The following is a 23,047-nucleotide window of genomic DNA, read 5'->3' as shown; positions in this document are numbered from 1 at the left end:
TTTTTAATGGTATCGCCAAATATGATGGCAGGTTTGTAATATATTTCTTGTACATAAATATTTCATATTAATAAAAAAAATTTTAAACCCAAATGAGAGTAATTTAGTAGCAAAAAATACTTGCGGGGTTAATCACTTAATTAGATTTACTACGAACTGTAAAAATGAAAACAAGTCTAGATATATCATCAAAATATCAAAATGTATATATATATTTTTAAAAAAAAGTTCAAGCCGCTAATTGAACAACTTATAAAACAGTTAATAGCTATTAATAAAAGCATTTACTATATACACATTGCATATTTGCAGTCTTATTTCAAATATTTTGAACAAGATATTTCAAATTTTAGATATTTATTCTCGTTCTCATCTACATATATTAGTCGAGAATGTTATCGATCTATATAATAAAAGTGAGAATATAAGTTTGATAGATGGGAAGTGCATTTATTGAAAGGGCTAAAAAGTTTTGAGGTTTACAACCCAAATGGGATTAGTCCACGTCTAATGAGCAAACCATTAGCCTCTAATGAAATTAAATTGAAATGGTCAAATGCATAACATTTTTATACTTCTCGTAAAAATCATTGTAATGCATCAAATTTTGGGTCTGTTCGATAAATCTAGGTGTTCTAGTAGCTGTTAGTTGTTTTAATAACTGTCACCTGTTTTGTTAGTAGTTAGCCACTAAGTATTAACCGTTAGTGGTTAATGATAATATAGCGTTTTAGAATAAAAGTATTTGGTACAAATAACTTTAGAATAAAAATATTTGGTACAAATAACTGTCTAATTAATTGTTTAACATAAAATGATAAAAAAAGGTATGAAAGTGAGTAACAAAATAAAGATAAGTGACGAGTATAAGTATTATGAAGAAATTATAAAACGCTAAATGTTAATAAATATAACGTTTCATAAAATATTGTCTCAAACTCTAAACCCTACGATATATATTAATTACCAAACGCTATAATTATTAAAATAGTATTTCAACTCTATCAAAACACACTAAACACTACTTTACATGCTGCTTCTAATAGAGCCTTTGTCTTTATGATGTGAATTTTAATAATATTGTACATCTCTTTACAAATATAACATCAATTTTTAAAATTTTTGATGATATCCAAAATATAATTAACTTTTTAAATAATATTTTATATATTTTTTAACTATCCAATAATTATTTAACCAGTCTATTTTTTAACTCGAAGTGTCTAATAGAATAATATTATAAATTTAAGTCTCTAATATGTCCAATTTTATAGGTTGAAGTAAAAAAATCACAAAGTTTTTCGAGAAATTTACAATAGGTAAATTTATGCATTTTCAATTAAAATTGATTTATTTATATAAGTATGACACATTTGAGGCTAGTGGTTAGACTAAATTTGATATCTTACAATTCAAGAGAGATCAAATTTAAATTTCACCAATGTGCAAAATTGATCATGATCTAGTAACCATTTTTGGGAGGCAATTTAGTGTATATATCCATTGAAAAATACTGAAAATGTGCTCAAGGTGAAACTAACATTCAAATTGTAAAACCACAAAAAACTATAAATTACTTCAAAATAGTTTGTAATACAAAATGCAATAAAAAGATTTTAAATTGGATAGTTGAGAGGGAGACCAAATTGTGAAGCTTCATTTTTTCTCTATGGAAGCAAGAGAAAAAACAAGAAGTGAATTAACATATGCTCGATCATTATTCACCAAATAAACAAGAAAGTCTAATAAATATTTAAAATACGGCAAATTCTTAATTTATATTCAAAATTCAAAATAAAAATTTTGAAATCCCCTTTCTAAATCTAAAAATGAAACAGATTAGATATTTAATACGTTTAATATCTTGCAAGATCCGGTTAATATTCATGCAAATTTTTTGCACTAACTTGTTCATTGAAGTGGGTTTTAATCGCAAGGATGCCATTTATCGACATTCTTTTGCTTCTTGTGTTTAGAACTGGTCAACAGAATCAGATGAATGTTGCAAAAATCTTGCAGTTGCTAATAGTTTGCTAAAAATTGCTGAATTAATCAAAGGCACAAATTATCAAGAGAAACAATAAGAATTATATGTAAAAGCAGCATTTTTCACAAATGCAGAGAGAGCTTTTGAATTATAATAAATTTTTTTACTTCTTTTATTGAGATTGATCCCAGATAATTTATCTGGTTTAATACAATCAAATCAAAAACAGAAACATTAATCAATAAACGATAATTAATTTTGATTTAGACATTCTTTTAAGCATAATCTGCATGCAAGCCCAAGCTAAGCATGCAAACGTACAGCTCAAAGAAAGTCCTTTTGATGACAGAAAAAAAGAAAAAAATAATAAGAATAAAGAAATTTAAATGAAGTAACTGGCAATTGCGGCAACTCCGGCAATAGCAGAAACTTCAATGGCAGCAGCACCACCTTTTGGTGATTCAGCAGAAGGGCTCTGCTCAGTAGATGATGCACTGCCCAATGGTCCTGGAACAACATCACTAGAAGCAGCACCTGGTGCACCAGATCCGGATGCATCTTCATTGCCAATATCATCGGCGGGTGAAGCAGCTGGAGTTGCTGTTTTGGTGGCACCACCTTCGGCAGCAGCACCTTCCTTGGCAGCAGCACCTTCCTTAGCAGCGGGAGCAGCTGAAGCCATGCCAATAGTGGCAACGAAAAGAAGGGCAACAATAACTAACTTGCTTGCCATTTTATTGATTGAATGAAGTGTTTTTTTTTTGGGTTTTTTTTTTTTTTGCGTGTTAAGAGAATTTCTGTTTATTATGGTATTCTTATTCTTGAAATGATACAAAGCTCTTAACACTTGATGATGGAATGAGGAGATTGAATTTGTTTATATAGAAATTCCGATTTGTGTAGAATGGAAGATTGTGAAGAAAAACGAGAAATTTGGGAATGAGTTTTTTTAGCTTTGTTTTTGTCAGCAATGTGCTATAAAAAGGAAAGTGGTTACGCTAATTTCAGTTTATTTGATTGACTAATATAAGGAGCACATGTTATCTATATTTATTGTGTATTTTACACGTTTTCTTTATATCTATATTAAAAAAAAATTTTTTTTGCTTCTAATATTCTGGGTGAAGTAATTAAGTTAACAGATTAAATTTCTCTAAAAAAAAAAAAAGTTAAGATTATATGAGTAAATGCAAGTTTTAAAAGTATCAAATAAAAATTAAGAGCTAAAAATTATTAAAATTTGTCAAAAAGAGTTAAAATTAATGAAATAAAGATTTAGAACTAAAATGAAATAATTTACATTTTATGGTATAATATGGCATACTTTCATCTTCTAAATAATAAATAACACATTAATGAAGAATTGATTAAGAATGTAATAAAATATTTGAATGAATTGAAGTATTGACATAGATTTTAAATATATAAATATTTTGAGTTTGTTAACTGTACTTCACAAGGGATAAACTTTCAAAAATAACTAAAAAAATAAAATAATAATTAAAGAAAAATACAAAATTATGCATACCTTAAATTACATAAATATATGTGATATAATTTAAAATTATGCAGGCCCATTTATATCTGAAGCCCAGCCCATGAAAAAAGACCACCAGCTGTGGAGAGACGACCCGGTTAGGGCTTTGGAAAACCAGAGACAGCCTATAACATTACTCTCTATCTACCCTCTAAATCTTTCTACACTCTTCCTGTCTTCCTCCATTTCACTATTCTCTTCGAAAACCTCCAATTTCTTGTTTCTTAGTAGAGAGCTTGAAAGTGTAAGAAAATCAAGAAAGAGGAGACCAAAATCGAAGAGAAATGGCGTTAGCCTTTGACGAGTTCGGGCGGCCTTTTATAATACTGAAAGAACAGGAGCAAAAGTCTCGATTGAGAGGTCTTGACGCTCAAAAAGCTAACATTTCCGCTGGAAAGGCGGTTTCTCGTATCCTCCGTACGTCTCTTGGCCCCAAAGGCATGGACAAGATGCTTCAAAGTCCCGACGGTGACGTCACCATCAGTCAGTTCTCTTCCTTTTCTACTTACTGTTGATAATCTCTTTCTTTGTGAACTCCAGCTTATGCTGTTTTTATTGTCTGGTTTCCTTTTGATCTGTGGTAGTTGACGGTAGTTCGATGCTCAACTAGGGTATATGGTTTTTGGTTTATTTAGTGGATCCACTTGATACAAGTAGCATTAGTATAATTTTTGACTGTCATTTTGAACTCCTGCAACTAATAATGATAGAGATTAGTAAGCATTTTGCGTGCTATTTTTATATTTGTGCTTCTATTACCTTTGCGGTTATTGCATTTTGTGCATGAAGTAAAATTTGAGTGGTTGAGACTGATTGTGTTTTATTTATTTGTTTTGTTAGCGAATGACGGAGCCACCATCTTGGAGCAGATGGATGTGGACAATCAGATAGCCAAGCTGATGGTCGAGCTTTCTCGGAGTCAGGATTATGAAATTGGTGATGGTACAACTGGTGTTGTTGTTATGGCTGGAGCACTTTTGGAGCAGGCTGAGAAGCTCTTAGAGCGTGGAATTCACCCCATTCGTATAGCAGAGGGCTATGAGATGGCTTCTAGAATAGCTGTTGATCATTTGGAAAGCATATCGCACAAGTATGATTTTGGAGTGAATAATATAGAGCCTTTGGTTCAAACTTGCATGACCACGCTGTCCTCAAAGATGTAAGTTTGTTTCTGCTAATCCTCCCTGCTGCTCTGAATCAATTATTTGTTCTTAGCACTAAGGTAGCTTGTCATAAGGTATATTTTGTAGTTCCAGTGGCATGCTGTTTTGTGCAGCCTCTGTTTTGCATTGCAGTAGGTTCAATTGTACCTATTTGTTTATTTTAGAATATATGAGTATTTTACCTTGTCATATACTGGTCTTGTTTATCAATAATAATATTCGTCTTTTGGATCAACAGTATTCGGTGTTTTGCAATTTGATGGCAGTTGCTAAGAATGTGATCTCAAATTCCATTTCTGCATTTCTTAATTTCTTATGGAGCCTGGAAATGTCACCATGAAATGCATATAATAGCTTAATTAGAGGTGACGATTATTGATAATTGATAGGTTCAACCATAGTGATGTTGACCAATATTATACTAGCGGGTACTGTTAAGTATCTAACTTAACTCCTATGGAAATAGGCTTTTAGATAAGTCTAGATGATTAGTCGGATAAGCCAAGTTTACCCTATTTTCAGCAGTAAGCATCTCTATCATGCATGTTTTTATTGCAGGTCTTCTCAACGCGGGAGAGATATTGCTAGACTATAGCTGCTTTTGGTTGTTTAAGATGAATTGCCTTTTTAATTTTTTTTTTTTTTATATTTTTAATTTTGGATGTGTATTAGTCTCTTGTGTAATGTATTTTGAATTTAAAAACTTTCTTCTTTATTTTGTAGAGTGAATCGGTGCAAGCGAAGTTTGGCTGAGATTGCTGTCAAAGCTGTTCTTGCTGTTGCAGATCTAGAGAGGAAGGATGTTAACTTGGATTTGATAAAAGTTGAAGGGAAAGTAGGTGGCAAGTTGGAAGATACTGAATTAATATATGGAATACTAGTTGACAAGGACATGAGTCATCCACAGATGCCAAAGAAAATTGAAGATGCAAAAATTGCTATCTTGACATGCCCTTTTGAACCACCTAAGCCAAAGACTAAACATAAGGTGGATATTGATACAGTGGAGAAGTTTCAGACTCTACGTAAGCAAGAGAAGCAGTATTTTGATGACATGGTTCAGAAATGCAAGGTCGGGTTTTCCCCTATTGTGTTTCCACAAAACTTGCTCAAATTCAAATCTTCTGCATTTAATGACTCATGGCTGTGAGATCAACATGCCTCCATCCCCCCCTCCTTTCCCTCCCTCCCTCCCTTTTCCACCTCATATTCTTTTTCCCCCTCATTTCAGACTGTTAATCTGGAATCGAGCTAGTTGAGTTGGTATATGGGTTGGGGATTTGCTCAGTGGTATATCTGTTCATGTTGTTTACAGTTCTTCATTTCTTTTAAAATTGACTACAGGATGTTGGTGCTACTTTGGTGATCTGTCAATGGGGGTTTGATGATGAGGCAAATCATCTGTTAATGCACAGGAACTTGCCTGCAGTTAGATGGGTTGGTGGTGTTGAGTTAGAGCTGATAGCAATAGCCACAGGTTTGTGTTTATTGGGTTTCTTAGCTCTCACTTGTATTTGTTGTATGAACGCAATAGCATAAGATAGCTACTGAGGGATTTAATAGGTAAAATGATGGTATGTTATTATCTTGTCTTTGTAGGTGGAAGAATAGTGCCACGATTCCAGGAGTTGACACCTGAAAAGCTGGGAAAGGTAATTTTTCTCATACCTGTTCTCCTTTTTTTTGTTTTATAAAGTTTGGCCGGGCCTAGTTACAGCTTTAGACTGAGTTTCTAACTTTTTTTATTTTTTATTTTTTTTTATCAAGCCTTCGAGAATATAGCCTGTTTATTTATAAATTTTTGGTGGTTTGAGAAAATCTGTGGACTTGAATCTTTCAGTTCTATATTGAACTCTCATTGATACACATAAATTGTCCTTTTTACTAATATGTTGACCTATTATGCATCTGCTTCTCTATTTTATTTTTTTAAGGCTGGTTTGGTTCGAGAGAAGTCTTTTGGAACGACAAAAGATCGAATGCTGTACATTGAACACTGTGCAAATTCAAGGGCTGTTACCATATTTATTCGTGGAGGTGGGTTTATATTACCCTTGCCTGTTCTTTATTGCATTTCAGCGGCAATTGTTTATTCAACCTGTAGTATTTTAGTGATTGCTGATGCTTTGAATTGCCCTTCTAAATCATATTGGTACTTCACTAGGTAATTTCAATCATGTTGCTAGAATCATTATGCAAATTATCATAAATACTTTGCTTTCGTATCAAGTTGTTACTCGAGAATGAACTCTTTATATGAATCAATTGTCAGTGGCGACCCCCTGCATTATGTTTGATGCAACCATGCGTGTGCATACATGTTTGCTCCTGGATGATCTTCAAATGGAAAACTGTCTTGTTTGGGTAGATCATGCTGCTTTGTATATGTTTCATATTAATTTCAGTACAGTACAGAAACTGGAAAGCCTGCATTTGAAATTGTTTTTCTGCTTAAGAGTATCCATTATTACACAATAAACTCGGAAAAGTAACTTATTGAAAGATATCTTCATGATTGATTTTATCATGTGAATAATACCTTGATGTTGTGCTTCAATGATGTATTTCTGTTTTTTCTTTTTCTAATGTTATCACTGCTTTCTTGGTGATACTGCTTTTAGTGGGCCTTATATTGCTGACAAGCAGGGCATTTTGTTCTATGTATTAGCACTATAAAAAATTTGTATGAGAAGGAAAAAGAAGAACTTGTGAATAATGTTGAATAGTTGAAAATAAATGCTAGAGTGAGAGGTGAGTTGTCATAAAGCTATTTGGTTGATCAAGGTCCTGGTTCCGCTTGGTGTAACAGGTAACAAGATGATGATAGAAGAGACAAAGCGCAGTATCCATGATGCACTGTGTGTGGCTAGGAATCTCATTCGCAATAATTCTATTGTGTATGGTGGTGGCTCAGCCGAGATTTCTTGTTCAATTGCTGTGGAGGCTGCTGCTGATAGATATCCCGGAGTTGAGCAGGTACACTAGTCCTTTATGGCCCTTATTCCTTTCATTCCTCTGAGTTTTTGTTGTTGTCTTTACACTGACTATTTTTTTTTTTTCAATCTGCAGTATGCCATCAGGGCATTTGCGGATGCTTTGGATGCCATACCAATGGCACTCGCAGAAAATAGTGGCCTCCAACCCATTGAGACACTATCTGCAGTGAAATCTCAGCAAATCAAGGTAAACGGAATATGATAATCAAGCCTATTCTGGCTATTTATTTCTAATTCCGCTTCCTCTATAACCATTTCAATTTTAATATTTCAAATGACTATACAGGAGAACAATCCTCACTGTGGAATTGATTGCAATGATATTGGCACGAACGACATGCATGAACAAAATGTCTTTGAGACTCTGATAGGGAAACAACAGCAGATCTTGCTTGCAACACAAGTCGTCAAAATGATATTAAAAATTGACGATGTCATCTCTCCCTCTGAGTATTAATGTGGTTTCTCCCTACATCGATGCTTAACAAACAATGAAAAACTTTTTATTACATTCTTGGCTTGATTTGGGGTTATGATGGTCTCTTGGAGATTTATCATGGGAGCTTGTGTTAAGCTTTCAAATTTTGAATTTGCATTCATTCAAGATGTGGTATGAAAATCTTTATGTGGTTGGAACTGCTTGCTGATTTGCTATGTTAGTTCTGTTGTTTTATGAGCCGACGGCCATTTTCTCGAACTCTGTACAATCTTTCTCGTCTATTTAAATGTCATGCAAAGAATGACTTTTATTTACTGAGTTTGGTAGAATGTGCCTGTCGGAGAAGTTGGGTGGCCCACTTTACCGTCTTTAAATATTGCAGAGCATTAAATTGTGGGTCGTACGGGTTCATTCTTACGTTAACTGCTCGTTTTGTCTTTATTGCTCATAAATTTAGACCGATGGCAGATTGTATCTGTCGAGAAAACCAATAACGTCCCTTACGGCGATCCTTCAGTCGGCTGCTGAATGCATTTGTACATGTCGATACAGTAATAATAACATCATCTGTACCCTATTTATTTGTTTATTTATTTATACATTAGTAAATACGAGTACATGTACCCAATGACGTGGATTGGATTAGCTCATTAAGTACTTCAGTTTGATTGTTGGTTAGGAAGGACTATATTCTCTACTTTCTATCCTTATTTTACTAGATTTCCTTAAATAGGCATGATAAACCATTTTCAACTTATGAATCAATTTCATTTTCAAAATTCAGACAGTAAATAAAATTATGTACAAAAGAGATTAACATAATAATACTAATAATTTTCTTCTCTGCCGACCATCTAGCTATTTCTTTGTAGATGGGAAAGTGAGTGTCATTTAATGGCAACTGGAATTGTCGGAGACAGTAGCTTTAATAATGGAAACAATGAGTTGTTAATGTGATGATGGGTGAAGACAGAAATATTTACCTTCTCTTTAGAAACAAGAAACAAGCATTAAGATGTCATCGCAAGTCACAACTTTGTTCATACGGACAAAAAAACATCTAGTTTCTAAGCAGTTCCATTCCACAAAACAAATGGTCCCATTGATCTTGCAGGTTCTAAAATGGCATTTTCTTCTATCTTTTTCTAGTTTTCATTTTTCAATCCACACTTATTGTACGTACCCTCCATGTGACTATACAGAAACATTGATGGTTACTTATAGCTTCCTTGGCTCAATATATTCAAGAATATTATTTTTAGAGTGATATAAAATCCTTCATCATTACCAACTCCATTGATAAGAATTTCGGATGTGCTTGAAAAATATGAAACTGGTAGACTTTACTCTTTTTAACATGCATTATAATACGAAAAGAGCTAAAATATATTCTATGCACCAATAACTGCTGTTAAATTTTGACTTAGAGTGCTAAACCTTCCATTTAGATTCTTCATTTTGGTACACATTATAAAACAATGTACTAGGGTTTGTAACCATTCATATTGGTTAAGAGCAAACAAATTAGTAGTAATATGCAAAAAGATGAAATCCTAATTTCCAAGTAATTACAATTTGGCTTTATTTGATAATTTATTTTTAAAATGTTATTTATATATCTTTTATCCTTAATTTCCCTTGATGTTTAACCATTGTTGCTAACTAATCTTAATTGGGCTTCTATGACTAATTAATCAGCAACGTGAACCCTTCTTGCAAGCAAGTGCACCTGCTCCTGCTGTAATTGAAGTTACAAGAGAAGACGGTCTTGCACCTAAGCTAGATGCTTTGGCATAACTAGAAGAAGCTCCAGCCCCTGATGGTGTAAAAAATGCACCATTTAGCAACGAATCCCCTTCAGACCTCCAATTCCAGTTCTTCCACTCACTTTCTGGTGCATCCTCATGTTTAGTCACCTGAACAATCATAAATATGCAATTTTATGTCAAATGGGTATTTTAATGAACCATGTGCCAGAAATGGTATATCTTTCTTGGGTGTATCAATTTTCTTACCTCTTTGTTAAATCTGTCATTGGGTGCAAGAAATCTGTTTCCTTGGCTATTAATTGTTGGAGAAGCACTTCCTCCAATTGCATACATTTCCCAATGGGAATAGTCATTGTTTACCACATGAAAATACCCATGTCTACACCTGCAAATTAAAATTAATGTCTGTCAAAAATTGTCAGAATCATATCCCTACTGCTATATTCCTATTACCCAATATCCATAACCAAACAAAAGTTGTTTTAATTTTCAAAGTTGAAGCTTACCTTGGCATTCTCTGGACAAGCCCTTCCCCGAAATGGTTGAAAGCAATTGTGATCTGCATATTCTTATCTTGAGTATAAGAATCACTATGACCCAAAAGCATAACCTTATTATGATGAGTCATATAATTGTTAGAAATAGTAATAGCAGTAGAACCATGAATAGCATCAATCAACCCGTCATTACAGTTAGCCAAAGAGCAATGATCAACCCACACATGGCTTCCTCCAAAAATGGATACTCCATCACCGTCTGATATGGTTCTCCACCCATAATGATTAGGAGAGTCCCTCACATAAGCATTCCCTCCACTTTTACAGTCATGTATATTAATACCATGTATTATAATGTTAGTCACATACTGTACAGTAATACATGGACCACCTGCAATATGAACACTAGCTCCTCTTCCATCAATTGTCTTGAAAGAGTTCATGATCAACTCTTCTTTTAGCTTAATTGTCATGTCTCTTGCAAAAATTATCCATAATGGCTCATCTTGTATTACAGCATATCTTAAAGTCCCTGGCTTGGGTGTTACAGGGTCATCATCACCAGAATCTGTAACAACATATATCTTACCATCTCTTCCTCCAATGGCATGCTTCCCAAACCCAATTGCACAGTCAGCCAGCCGTTGCCGGTTTTTCTCCCAATTGGGGTCACACCGCCAGCAATCGTCGATCGGGTTCCCGGTTCCACACGAGAGGTACCCTAGTTTCCTCCTGGAGGCATTGATGCTCCTGAAATGAAAATATAAGAACAAAATAAATGTTACGACATTTCAATTATATGAAATATTTATTAAAAAGGGGTAATGTGAATAGAATGTACTTGTGTACTTCTTCCACGACAGTTTCAGGATCCTGAACTGGTGAAGAGGAAATGTAGTTGGGAGCCACAAGTAGCAAACTCATTAAAAGAGAGAGTGAGAGTGGAAGAATTGCAAATGCCATTGCTGCCACTCTTTTAATTTTCTTGCACTGAAATAAAAAGATTGTGTGAGAGTTAGATACAATGGGATGGGTTTATAAAGGGAAGGAGTCTCTTTTATTACGTTATAAATGTTGGCCAACTTGGTTGTTTGGTTAAAACGGTACTGTACTCCAGTTCAGTTAGTTTTTACCGTTAAGAAATAATCTTGTATATTCTTATAATTTTATATAAACCCTATAGATTATATTTACTGGATCGTAACGAAATATAATGTAATATAAACAGAGTCATTGTCGTATAAATATTAGATTAAAAATACTTGTAATTATCTAATTCTCAGTGTAATTACTTTTAGTTTCCAGTTGGATGAAAATTGAAATGGAATGAGAAAAAAAAAAAAATTGAGAGGACTAAAAACATTAAGTATACAGTACACACCGACACTTTCTAATTCATGTCCATGTTCCTGTCGGTGTTCTGTTGAAAATGAAGTCACTCTATCCTTTTTTCCTTCTCCATACAAATTAATAATAATGCATATCTGTTGTACATTTTTCTCATAAAAAAAGTTGCATTTAATCTGGACCGTTGAAAGAGGCAAATACGTACACAAGCACATGCATATAAAATTGTTTTAGGATGGGCTATGATCATAGTAGAAATTTAAAAAATAAAAATAAAAATTTCTACTCTAATGAATGAAATAAGATGATAGAAATCATTTTTTCCTTAATTAGAACATCGAGTTCGAGATCTATATATGCAATTTCTTTAAACACCCAGATGTCTGTTTGGTACGAATTCAAATTACTCGTACAATGAACTTCAGATACTAAATAGTTTGTAAATTGATTTTAAGTTGGAAAACCCAATTATGTCATATTTAAAGTGGAAGGAGCAAAGACTCTTTCATAAACAAACTTTAATTAATTAATTATCCCTTTAAGCAAAATATTCCTATATCCATATAGGGAAAGACCTTTGTTTCTTCTTTCTTTCAACCTATAAAGAAATAAATAATATATATATATATATACTTAAATTATTAACCATCACATGAGTAGCATGTGGAATGTTTCCTTTGAAGTTTTTCCAAAGTCAGTTACTTGAGTTGCAAAATGGTCCATTATACTCCACATGCCATAGTTAATATGCTAACAATAGCACCAATATTGTCATTCATTCCCATTATATAGGTTTCAACAAATTCTTCCCCATGAAATCCTAGCACGCCTGTGCCATGACAAGCACGCATGTGCCAATAGGTTCAGTTACTATTCGAGTTCCGGCACGCCCGTATCATGCCAAGCCCGCCCCGTACTAGCCTCTGAGAGTTTCAACACGCCTATGCCAAATCCAGCATGTTCATGCTGCCATCCTTACTAGGATTTTGTCTAGTTACGTTTTCTGTATTATTTTTAGGTTTTTAATGTTTAAGCCTAAACTTATAAATAAGTTATTTTGTATTATGAACTGATTCATTATCTTTTGACCATTATTTATATCAATAAACTTATCTGAGAATTTATTTCGTTCGATCATACGTTATTGATCAAAACTCCTGACGTAGTATAATAGTTATTCCCATTCACGTAATCGTTCTGCGTCATAAATCCCGTATAAGTAAGTATTTTTAAAATTCGGATTTCGGGCGACATAGTTTCCAACTCCCATATATTATTATTATTATTATCCGCGAATTGCTGACATAGAATTTTATTTTATTTTTATTTATTTATGAATTATCGTCTTGGGAGTTCACTTTCTCTGTTCTCCCATGTGAGGTTTGTTCTCTTATATTCCTCCCCGCCGGGCCCAATCATTCCATCTCTACACTACAAACTAATTCTAAGCCCTTAGATCAACATACGAAAATTGACTTCTCATCTGCAGGGCCATACTGGTGGCACCTTGATACTGCAATGGCTATCTCTGATTTTGATTGGGTCTCTTTTTGTACAACGAGTGATCTCTACTGTGTCATCCACTTGACACATGGCTTTCATGGGACGTCGCACTTGGCAGTTTAGTCTTAGCCATTTGTTTCTGTGACGTTGAAACTGATGCATGGTCATGCAAGCCAATGATAACCTCCACCATATATTATAATACCCTACACAACAAACCCACTGTATTTTATTTTTCGAATTGTTATTAATTATAATCTCGACTTTGTATTGGGTCTTGCCTAAAAATTGCAGCTTTCAATGGCATTGTCCCATTTTTGTATAATTGGTGGCCCTAATAGATTATGCTTGTGCTTTGAAAAATGGCTTCCCTGCCTTATCCACGGAGAATTGGTATTGTTTTGATAAATAGCTTCTCATAAATGATTGGGGATGGAAGCAGAACGGATATTTAGTATTCATAAAGCTTTAATCTATTTTAACGATAATACGGATATTTTTAATAATAATATGAATAATTATAAATGTATTTAAAATGTGAATGATATGAATAATTATAAATGTGAAAACCGAATATAATTCGTGCATACACTTTCTTTCTTTTTTTTATTTTTAACCTTAAACTTTGTCAAAGACTATTACACGGGGAAGAATTGTGAACGAAAATATTTTTATACCTTCCTAGACTCTTCTCACTAGGGTTAGCCTAACAAGTTAAATCAAAATAATATATCTAATCGAGCGAAATTATACCTCCTAATTATATATAAAAAAAATTAATATGCGGAAAATAAAAATTTAAGTAGTAAATGCGAAGTAATAAAGAATATAGATACTTAACAAATAAATGTGATATCATAATTATTTTTTTTCTTTGATTTATCGAAAGGAAAGTTGGGCCAAAATTCAATAATTATCAAATAAACCTATACGTGTTTAGTTCTAAAGCGTAAATAGTTATGATTAACACTTGATAGTGATGTCTCAGCCAACAATTCTAATATAGCCAGTAAATGCTTGGTCCAGTCTCAGATATCATAAATCCTTCCTTCAACCAACATAACTAATAAGTTTGTAATAGCAAGTTCTTCATTATAAGTTATAAATCATACTCATCACAAATTATTATACTAACTTTTTCTCTTTGGTTTAGAAAAATATAATTTTGAAGCACCAAAAACTATGTCAATAGTAAACTTTTATTTAGAGCCCACTGGGTTCCGAATATTTCCAGCTCAGAGTACTGCAGAGCCTATATAGGAGGCGATTCTCCCAGTGTGATAATTTTTATATCCAAGTCTCAAACTCGAAATCTTTGGTTAAAAGAGGAGGAGTCTCAATCACTCTATCTCAATCAACATTGGTAATTTTACGGTTTTTTTTTAATTGTTAGTATTATTATATAAACTTTTTTTTTTTTCATTCCATAAAAAAAAATTTAAAATTTTAAAGACTTGATGTGAACAAATAAAAATTCATGGACTGAATAGACAAACACCCATAATTTGGGGATCTGAAAAATGGAAATTTCCTTTTCTTTATCAGAATAATTAAAGTGAAATAGACATGTATGGCCAAATAATGGATAGAAACTAAAAAGAAAAATTTAAGTGTATATATATTAATGTCAATGAAATGAAGTTTGAAAGGTTTTGTCAAATACATATCAAATAACCTGAACATGCCATGTGCTTGCTGACCAAACCCATGATAATGACTTCTATATATTCATTTTCTGGTTCCAAGTTCAAACTCATTCATCAACTAACTGAAAATTGGATTAAAATCTCTTTATACTTAATTCACAAAATAAAGATAAATAAAGTATTTGAGGCAAAGATTAAAATTATATAATATTAATAAATAATTTAGAAACAAAATTTTTTGAGCCATTTGATTTGAATTATAAAATCATTTTAAAAGCATGCATGTGATTGAATGGTTAGGGTGAATTAATGAAAATTTAATTTGTTCTGATAGTTCCATAAAAAACTAGATTCGATGGGCCTTTGGGCTTATAGCTTTGCTATTATATGAATTAGGCTTTAAGCCCAAATTTAAAACCCAACTTAGCCCAAAGGCCCAAATATGTTTGTGTTTTTTCTGAGTATTAGATAATAGTGAAATTAGATTGCACTATTAATTATCTACTTGTCAAATTATACATGCAGGTGAAACATACTAGCTTGACTTTTCAGCACGTGTACTCAAATTTGCATAAGCATTTAATTTATTGCTGAACATTTTGTCACTGTTTAACATTTGGAGAACATTAAGGAATGTTAATTAATTTTTTTTTTGCAAATTCACCCCCTTAAACATAATTTTTTAATAATTTATTTTAATTCATTTTATCACTTTACTTTTTTTTTTCTTTCTTAATTTTAGTGATAGATTAATAGAAGGAAATCGTTGAGATTACAATAATTAGATGAGATAAAGAGTAATTAAGTCAAATTTAAGAGTATTTTTTATTTTCTTTATATATTTTTATCTGTTATTTTTTTCAAAAAAAAAAGAAGATACAGTTAAGAAAAAATAATTAATCATTTTTTGATTTTTCAAAGTGAGATGAAATGGGAAAAGAAAATTGCATTGTACATTAAATTACCGTGTAAAAAAAAAAATACAAATAGATGGTTAATTAAAACGATACAAAAATCTTAAAGGGCAAATGAAAATGGAAGGAATATTATTATTAAATAAAAAAGAGATTGTAAGTGGAGACATACAAGTGTACAAAATGGCAGGTGTTAGGGCAATAGAGATGCATGGCGAGTCTTTACATTTCAGTGGTAACGTGTAATGAGCACTTGTCCATATTTCATCCTTCCATAGGCTTCAGCCTTTAGCTCTTGCAAATGCCAATTTATGTAACCGGCCCAATAACCAAAAAAGAAAATTAATATTTTATATTAATTTCTTAAAATTAGTTTCAATTATATTATATATAGATTAACTATTTTCATTTAAAAAATTTGACCAAATTAACCAAATTAGTTTCAAACCGAATTAACCAAATTTGACCGTTCATCATTTGGTTGCCACGTGTAACTAACCAAATTTGTTTTAAATCTAAAATAGCTAATTACTATACCATTAACTTTAAATTAAATACCATAAAAACATATTAAAAAAACCGAAACCGAACTAATTTTATTTGATTAATGGAATATTCGTCGCCCCTACTTGAAAAAGAGAGTCAAACTATAGAGGCCAGCAGGCAGGAGTAGTTCACGGGTCGGTAAGCCTAAGAATCTAAGAAGCGAAGCGGAATAGTCATTGTCAGTGTAAGTGTAAGTGTAACCAACAAACAAGAGCATCAGAATGAATTAGGAATCCAAATGAGCATCATAAAATAAATAACAAGTTATTTAATGAACCTTAATAAATGTATCAACTATTAACAACTTGAGGACCAAGCACTCTGTTTATAGATTAGATATCAATATCAATATCAATGCAGGGTATGTGCTTGGGGCCCTTTACTACCTAAAACCTTAAATCATCTTCACAATTCTTTCTGTTTTTTCTATGTACAAAAGAAACATGGAAATCTAGACAACCAACCAAATGCACTGTTAATGCAGATGCACAGTAATAAGTTAAGCGCAACAGATTCTAAGGGATGCCATTTCTATTGACAATGGCTAACTTAGATCGATATCCACTCGTTCTGGATTCCCTCTTTCCGTCTGGTTGTTCTCGAGTTCTATGCCCAGCTGCCCTTTGTCTCCGGCGCCAAATGCAAATAGTTTCCCAGATTCCGTGAGTGCAAATGTGTGAGCATTCCAGTATATTGAATTGGTGAGGCTGATCTGCACTACTCGCTCGTTTACCTCCTTCAATGATGTTACTAGTTCTGGGCTCAACACATTAGTATGCCTATTTCCCTGAGAAAGAAAACAGAGTCAAACGCGCAGAGACAGTATTTGTTTATACACACTTCAATTTAAAACTTGTGTGCAGGGTAAGACAACTTAGTATATTGAGTGGATCACTACAATCTTTAAATGCAACATCAATTCTTATCAGTTCCTTGTGTTGCTATTCCTATATCAGTAGCAGTATGTATGTATAATGACATGATAACCGATCTTTTGCTTGCATGGAAAGTTCTTAAAATGGCAATGGTATAAAAGATTATTCGATTATGCGACAAAACAGCAGTAATTATAATGTCAGCAAAACAGACAAAAGTTAAAGCAAACGATGACTGTCCGTCATTAGACTGACAGCAAAAGCTCGCGTTGAAGGAAAATAGGAAACATGTGACTTGAAGGAATGACATGATAATCTACAATCGTTTCAGGAATTAAATCACCAGTTTTAAATTGTAGCTAAGAGGGAAAACTTGAGGCAGCTTAAATTTAATATTTTGTATATTCAGGAGTTATTTAAGATCAGGGACTTGGCACTTTCTTTTCTCATTGTACTAAGTTGAACCAAATTGATCAATATAGGAAACAAGGAATCATAATGGCCAGACCTGTCCATCAGCAGGAGCACCAGCACCAGCATTATGTCCGAGACTAGAAGATTCACCACAACCAAATGAGTAAACATCACCTTCATCAGAAACCACAAAGGTTGTGTAATCCCCTGTAGCAACATGAACAGCTTTGACTTTGCTTAATGCTTCCACTACCTTAGGAACTGATTCACACTCTTCATTGCCATGACCTAAGCATCCATAACGCCCCCAACCCCATGTGCAAACTCGTCCATCCCGCCCTACCACAGCAGCATGCCAAGCACCAGCTGCGACCTCCATTGGCTGAAGGTTCAAAAGCTGAAATTGTTCAATTAATCGAGGGTACTTCTCATCAGTTCTTGATCCATGTCCCAGCTTCCCACCCAAACCACATCCAACAGAATATACTGACCTGTTTGTTTCAGAACAAATATCGCAGAGTTCAGTAACAACATTCACTGATAATGATTAGTGATCATGAACCAAAAATGGCAGTTGCCAGATGAGATCAATTATCAAATTGTGTTAAGAATTATGCCTGCTTAAAATGTAATGTATAAGAATGTCGTGTTATAGGAAATAGGAAATACGCAGAGCAACTCACATGCCACTAGGTTGACAAGCCAGAGCAAGAAGGTAACAGTATCCGGCTGCAATTTGTACTACTGGTATATTTTCGAGTGCCCCCAATAAAGGATGAGGTTCCACATCATTTGGTTCAGTCTGGTGACCCAGTTTTGTGTCGCTGCCCCAAGAAAATGTGTACACCTTGCCTTCTCTAGACAACACAGCAGTGAAGAAATTTCCTATTGCAGCTTGCACCACAAATATATTTTTCAAAGACTCGACCAACTGTGGGTTTGTAACCAGTTTAGTTCCTTGAATTCCATACTCAGCTTCGCCAAAGGAGTCCTTTCCAAAGGCATAAACCTGCCCAGCATCACTAATTAACATTGTCCTGCCAGGCCCAGCAGCTGCTTGGATAATTCGAATGCCTTGCAGGGATCTGCAACATAGTGAAGTTCCATTAACTTTCTCTAGACAACTATCTCCATTGCCTTTTTCCTGCATTCACAATATCTGGTCTTAAGTAATGATCATAGAATTAGCAACCTGATTGGTCGAGGTCGCCAGTCCTCTTCTGTGGTACCATGACCGAGTTGTCCTGAGCTATTAGAGCCAAAGGAGTATACTACTCCTTTGGATGTCACGGCAATACTATGACCAGGTCCTGCTATTGCTTGGGATTTCTCCCTCCTGCAACAAGCTTCACCAGCCAGCAAAAATCTCAGGACTAGTTTCCAAGAGCCTCCACATCTTCGCTTCAAATCTTGACGCTCGTCAGTTGTCATTGGCTTAAAAATGGCTCTTTTTTGGCACATATCAAGAGCTGCCAGCTCTGATATGGACAATTCATAGTCAGGGGAAAAATTTGCAGGCTGCCTAAAGAAGGAACATGTTGCCTGCAATAGTCACATTCAAAATCAAATCAGCAGCACTATCAATTCTCATAGTAAAAAAAAGTCTCTTGATTAAATAACATAGCCAAAATGCACTTGCCTCTAGTTTTGCAAGATCTTGAGGATCCAAATTACATGCAGTGAGGACATGAAGAACAATGGATGGATTAGCAGCTAATGGGAATTCTCCAGGAGTAGAGTCCCCAAAACAATGGCGTTGATTTCGCTGAAATGTAGATACAGGAGCAGCAACAATGGCAGTAATTGGCTGGTCATTTATGTTATGGAATTGTATACTGGAGGTTTCACTCGTTGTGGCATCCATGGGCACTGCTAAAAATTATTGCAGTGCCCAAACTTGGCAGTGTAGATTATCTAACAGCTGAATAGCTAATGGAAAAACAGATACCAATATCACCACATTAGCCTCTCCATGAATAACTCTTCTTTAATATTGGCGCTAGTTTTATTTTTATATAGTGATTAAAAATCTCAGTCCATAGTATCTACCTTAAATTGTGCACTAATCAAAGAGCTTTAATTCTCAAACCTACAAATAAAACAAAATGTCCATAAAATCTCTTTACGTAGCAGGAAATTATGAAAACAAGCAAATTAAATTATCTGAAAAACTTTTGATGAAAAATAGATAAAAAGGAGTTTAAAAAATCAACTGACATATGAAAAAAGAGCAACAGTCAAGAAAACTAACGAATGAGATCATCCAACAGAAGAACAAGCAGAAAAGATAAACCCCAGAGGATAAAAAATCCAGTATTTTAAGCAATTAAGATTATCAAATTGAACTGAACATTAATAGGAAAGGAAGAATCGGAAACGTAACAATTTAAAAGACTGGAAAAGAGAAAACTTTGAGGACAAGAATACTATTCTTGGATGAAAAGGATATTCCCCACCCAAAAGAAACCCAGAAAGCAAAGAATTCCAACCTCAAAAAGAGAAACTTCTGTTCACGTAAACTCATTACAACTCAAAAATAGTTTTGTTGACCCGATCAAAAACAAATGAGCCGCACAAGCAAAACCAGAATCCATGGTTCAACACCCAGAAACAGGGGATGTTATTATCACACACTCAATACCCAAAAACAAACCGAAAAAAATATTTCTTTTGATCTCTTTTAACATACCCAGATCATAAAAATAGCATCAGATAATAAAATTGTCGAGTACACTTGACCGAGCCAAACCAAAAGAAGCACAAAAGAATCTATTAACCCAAAAGGCAAATGAAAAAAAAAAAAAATTAGAACAAAAAACACATGCTTTTAACAGCTTTATCATCTGTACATTATGATCGTTACAGATCGTGATATAACGATTAAGGAATGAAGATTACACATCATAAAGGCCCATGATTGCTCAAAACCCATCTGCATCCGTCAATAATTGAAGAGAATTTCACGGTTTCTTAGCCTAAAACAGCAAAATTTAGATCAAATTGGAGAGCAAAGAGTGAGTTTTTGATCAATGGTTGAGCTGCTTCTCTCTGAGTCAAAAAAATAAAAAAACAAAAACCATACAAAGATTGCAAATTGTGCCAATTTAGAAGATAATTATAAGAGAGAAAAGAGAAAAGGAAAGGAATTTTTTTTTTTTTCTTGGGTTAAACAAGAGTGAATGTGAGAGAGAGAATTGAGAGGTGTCTCTCCTTGCTTTATATCTATACGTTTTATAAAGGGATGAGGTGTCTCGTAGGTTGTGAAATGGCGATATTTTGCATAAAATACCATATACCAAATTGAATTACCGATGCCATTTTATTTACAGTGGAGAACCATTTTGCACGTCAGCTTACTCTTAATTATGGTTAATTGCCTTACCACATTCGATGGTTATCCCAGTCTCGTTAAATATCCGTTTGAGTATACGTACGTGAATCCGATTTTACTATTTATATTATATGTATCTGTATCCATTTTTACTATTTATACTTATACTCGCATGCATGTATTTATAATTATACCCGTTTAATATAGCCGGTCCATAGATATATATTCATTTTCTATCTGCAATCTTACTAGTAGTAATTTCACTATTAGTCAATATCGGTTCCAAACTCACATATAACTGCCCGTACTCTCGTTAAATGAATCAAAACAAGACGATATTTAAAATATTCGTCATACTTTCCTCCCTTTCATTAAAAACATATACTGTATTTTAAATTTTCAATAATTTTAAATTTTTTATTTTTACATATAAAAAAATTAATTAAAAGCAATTGAAAATTCAAAATAGATATTTTGCAATATCACTTTTCAATTTTCTCAATCTCAAATTTATATATGGTTTGGATTTTCTTATATTTATTTTAAACATAATAATAAATATTATAAATATTTATCAAATATTAATGAGGAATTTAAATTTATAAAACCAAGTAAGATGATAAATTTTAGTTAGTTATAAGCATGGAATATTAGTTTAGGTTTTTATTTGTATTTTTTAAGCATGAAATTTTATTTAGTGTTTATTGAAATTACACTTTAAATTATATCTCTTATAAAAATATGTTTTATTGATTACGGTGTCATTTTATATTTACGAATCATTCCTTAGTTGTCGTTAGAGATAAATATTATATAAATAAATAAATAAAATTTTCTCCAAAAAGAAAAAAAGATATTAATTAAATTTTTGAATAATATCTAATAATTATTCAATTTGAAAAAAAATATAATATACCTAATTATTTGTATTAGCATAATATAGTTCAAATATAATATTTGAGAACCAAGATCATGAAGAGGAAACTCTTATGATATAAAATTTGAAGTCTTGGAATTACTGAAGAAGGTATCATTTACAATCAATTAATATCATATAGATATATTCATTATTTTTAAAAATATCACCTATTTAAAAGAAAATAAAAAACTATAATTAGAATAATAACAAGGAGTGACTATTTTAATAATTTCGATTCACAATTCATTAGAAAATTAAAGGAAAAAACATATAGACCACTATCAAAAATTGAAATTTATATTTTGTAACGACTGTGAATTCATTAGGAATAAAATACTATATTGAAATTTGAAAATCTTGATAATTAAACAAAATCATTAAAGATTAAATAAATTAATTTAGGGTGAACTTTGTATTGTCCAATAAAATTCCTAAAATAAATTTTAAATTATTCATTTCATTAACATTTGAATCAATTCATACTGAAATTACAGGTAGGTCTCATCCAACACGAGCTTTTCTTATAGCTTTTAATATTTTGATTTAATTAGTTAAAACAATACTTGTGTTATTTACAGTATTCAGTCGCGTAACATTTAAACTAATATTCAGAGTTTGAGAGAATGAAACATTATTTTCTTATTAAACATCTAATTTTACAGAAGAAGTCAGTAGTAAAAAATAAAAATTGAGAGAGAAGAAAAACAGTAAATGTCAATCAGGTAGTCCAAAAGAAGAGATAACTCAGACGTGTGAAGCGAGGTGCATTATTTGGCGGAACTGCAAGGCCCTGTTGAATTCTACAGCCATCAGAAGAGTGAGCAGCTGGGACCATGTCTCCTGGAGATTGCGTCTTCTACACCCCTTGCTGTGGGAATCCATGTCAAATAATAATATATATTAGACCCAACCATGAGATGGGTCAGTAAGATAAGGCAATTCCAACCTATACAACTTATTAGTTTACGAGAAATTCTGATATAGACTCAATTTATCACGTCCGTTATATATCTATCAATTAAAATAAAATCACATCAGTAGTTTGCTTTTTTCTAGCTTATTTCATATTTAATTTTTTTATCTCTTCGGTTTCGTTAAAGATAGGAAACCTAATTATCTTGTTTTAGAAGTTACTAAAAGTAAAATTTCATATTTAAAAATATA

At 32.8% G+C, this 23,047-nt stretch overlaps 4 protein-coding genes across 6 annotated transcripts; 1 reads left to right on the top strand and 3 right to left on the bottom strand.

Annotated features, from left to right (window-relative positions):
* Positions 1-2,128: 2,128 nt before the first annotated feature.
* BCP1 (homolog of Brassica campestris pollen protein 1) lies at positions 2,129-2,856 on the bottom strand. The gene has a single exon (XM_089718797.1). It carries the CDS (start codon positions 2,718-2,720, stop codon positions 2,370-2,372), a length of 351 nt encoding a protein of 116 aa, XP_089574923.1. The 5' UTR covers positions 2,721-2,856; the 3' UTR covers positions 2,129-2,369.
* Positions 2,857-3,667: 811 nt separating this feature from the next.
* Positions 3,668-8,436, top strand: LOC149497299 (T-complex protein 1 subunit epsilon). Its single transcript, XM_089719460.1, has 9 exons — positions 3,668-4,007; positions 4,365-4,683; positions 5,411-5,759; positions 6,032-6,164; positions 6,287-6,339; positions 6,622-6,724; positions 7,497-7,663; positions 7,757-7,870; positions 7,970-8,436. The coding sequence occupies exons 1-9, from the start codon at positions 3,809-3,811 to the stop codon at positions 8,138-8,140; spliced, it is 1,608 nt and encodes a 535-aa protein (XP_089575586.1). The 5' UTR covers positions 3,668-3,808; the 3' UTR covers positions 8,141-8,436.
* A 1,243-nt stretch (positions 8,437-9,679) lies between these two features.
* On the bottom strand, positions 9,680-11,414 carry LOC149497298 (Pectate lyase family protein). The gene is made up of 4 exons (XM_089719461.1): positions 11,230-11,414; positions 10,398-11,138; positions 10,138-10,276; positions 9,680-10,038 (listed from the first exon to the last, which is right to left on the bottom strand). Exons 1-4 carry the CDS (start codon positions 11,349-11,351, stop codon positions 9,817-9,819), a joined length of 1,224 nt encoding a protein of 407 aa, XP_089575587.1. The 5' UTR covers positions 11,352-11,414; the 3' UTR covers positions 9,680-9,816.
* A 5,169-nt stretch (positions 11,415-16,583) lies between these two features.
* LOC149497297 (Regulator of chromosome condensation (RCC1) family protein) lies at positions 16,584-20,851 on the bottom strand. Of its 3 annotated transcripts, XM_089719457.1 has the most exons (7): positions 20,532-20,851; positions 19,683-19,722; positions 19,273-19,562; positions 18,826-19,175; positions 18,317-18,718; positions 17,728-18,124; positions 16,584-17,131 (listed from the first exon to the last, which is right to left on the bottom strand). In XM_089719457.1, the coding sequence occupies exons 3-7, from the start codon at positions 19,495-19,497 to the stop codon at positions 16,889-16,891; spliced, it is 1,617 nt and encodes a 538-aa protein (XP_089575583.1). In that variant the 5' UTR covers positions 19,498-19,562; positions 19,683-19,722; positions 20,532-20,851; the 3' UTR covers positions 16,584-16,888. The 3 variants fall into 3 exon arrangements, with proteins under 3 accessions (XP_089575583.1, XP_089575585.1, XP_089575584.1); XM_089719459.1 differs by lacking the exon at positions 19,683-19,722; XM_089719458.1 differs by lacking the exon at positions 20,532-20,851 and having other exon boundaries at positions 19,683-20,524.
* Positions 20,852-23,047: the final 2,196 nt, after the last annotated feature.

This window comes from Jatropha curcas, chromosome 3 (assembly GCF_041381405.1).
Source record: "Jatropha curcas cultivar XTBG-Jc1 chromosome 3, XTBG_Jcur_1.0, whole genome shotgun sequence".
NCBI classification, from domain to species: Eukaryota; Viridiplantae; Streptophyta; class Magnoliopsida; order Malpighiales; family Euphorbiaceae; genus Jatropha; species Jatropha curcas.
Note: the sequence above shows the minus strand (reverse complement) of the source record. Positions and strands in the feature narration are given on the sequence as shown.

Bases quoted from the DNA above. Each gene is read 5' to 3' on its own strand.
- BCP1 (XM_089718797.1), bottom strand. From the start codon at position 2,720: ATGGCAAGCAAGTTAGTTATTGTTGCCCTTCTTTTCGTTGCCACTATT.
- LOC149497299 (XM_089719460.1), top strand. From the start codon at position 3,809: ATGGCGTTAGCCTTTGACGAGTTCGGGCGGCCTTTTATAATACTGAAA. The intron at 5,760-6,031 runs GTCGGGTTTTCC...AATTGACTACAG, and splicing joins ACATGGTTCAGAAATGCAAG to GATGTTGGTGCTACTTTGGT. The intron at 7,871-7,969 runs GTAAACGGAATA...ATGACTATACAG, and splicing joins TGAAATCTCAGCAAATCAAG to GAGAACAATCCTCACTGTGG.
- LOC149497298 (XM_089719461.1), bottom strand. From the start codon at position 11,351: ATGGCATTTGCAATTCTTCCACTCTCACTCTCTCTTTTAATGAGTTTG. The intron at 11,139-11,229 runs GTACATTCTATT...TTTTCATTTCAG, and splicing joins GTCGTGGAAGAAGTACACAA to GAGCATCAATGCCTCCAGGA. The intron at 10,277-10,397 runs GTAAGCTTCAAC...TTTAATTTGCAG, and splicing joins CTTGTCCAGAGAATGCCAAG to GTGTAGACATGGGTATTTTC.
- LOC149497297 (XM_089719457.1), bottom strand. From the start codon at position 19,497: ATGGATGCCACAACGAGTGAAACCTCCAGTATACAATTCCATAACATA. The intron at 19,176-19,272 runs GCAAGTGCATTT...TGACTATTGCAG, and splicing joins AAGATCTTGCAAAACTAGAG to GCAACATGTTCCTTCTTTAG. The intron at 17,132-17,727 runs GTCTGGCCATTA...TTTCTTTCTCAG, and splicing joins GTGCTCCTGCTGATGGACAG to GGAAATAGGCATACTAATGT.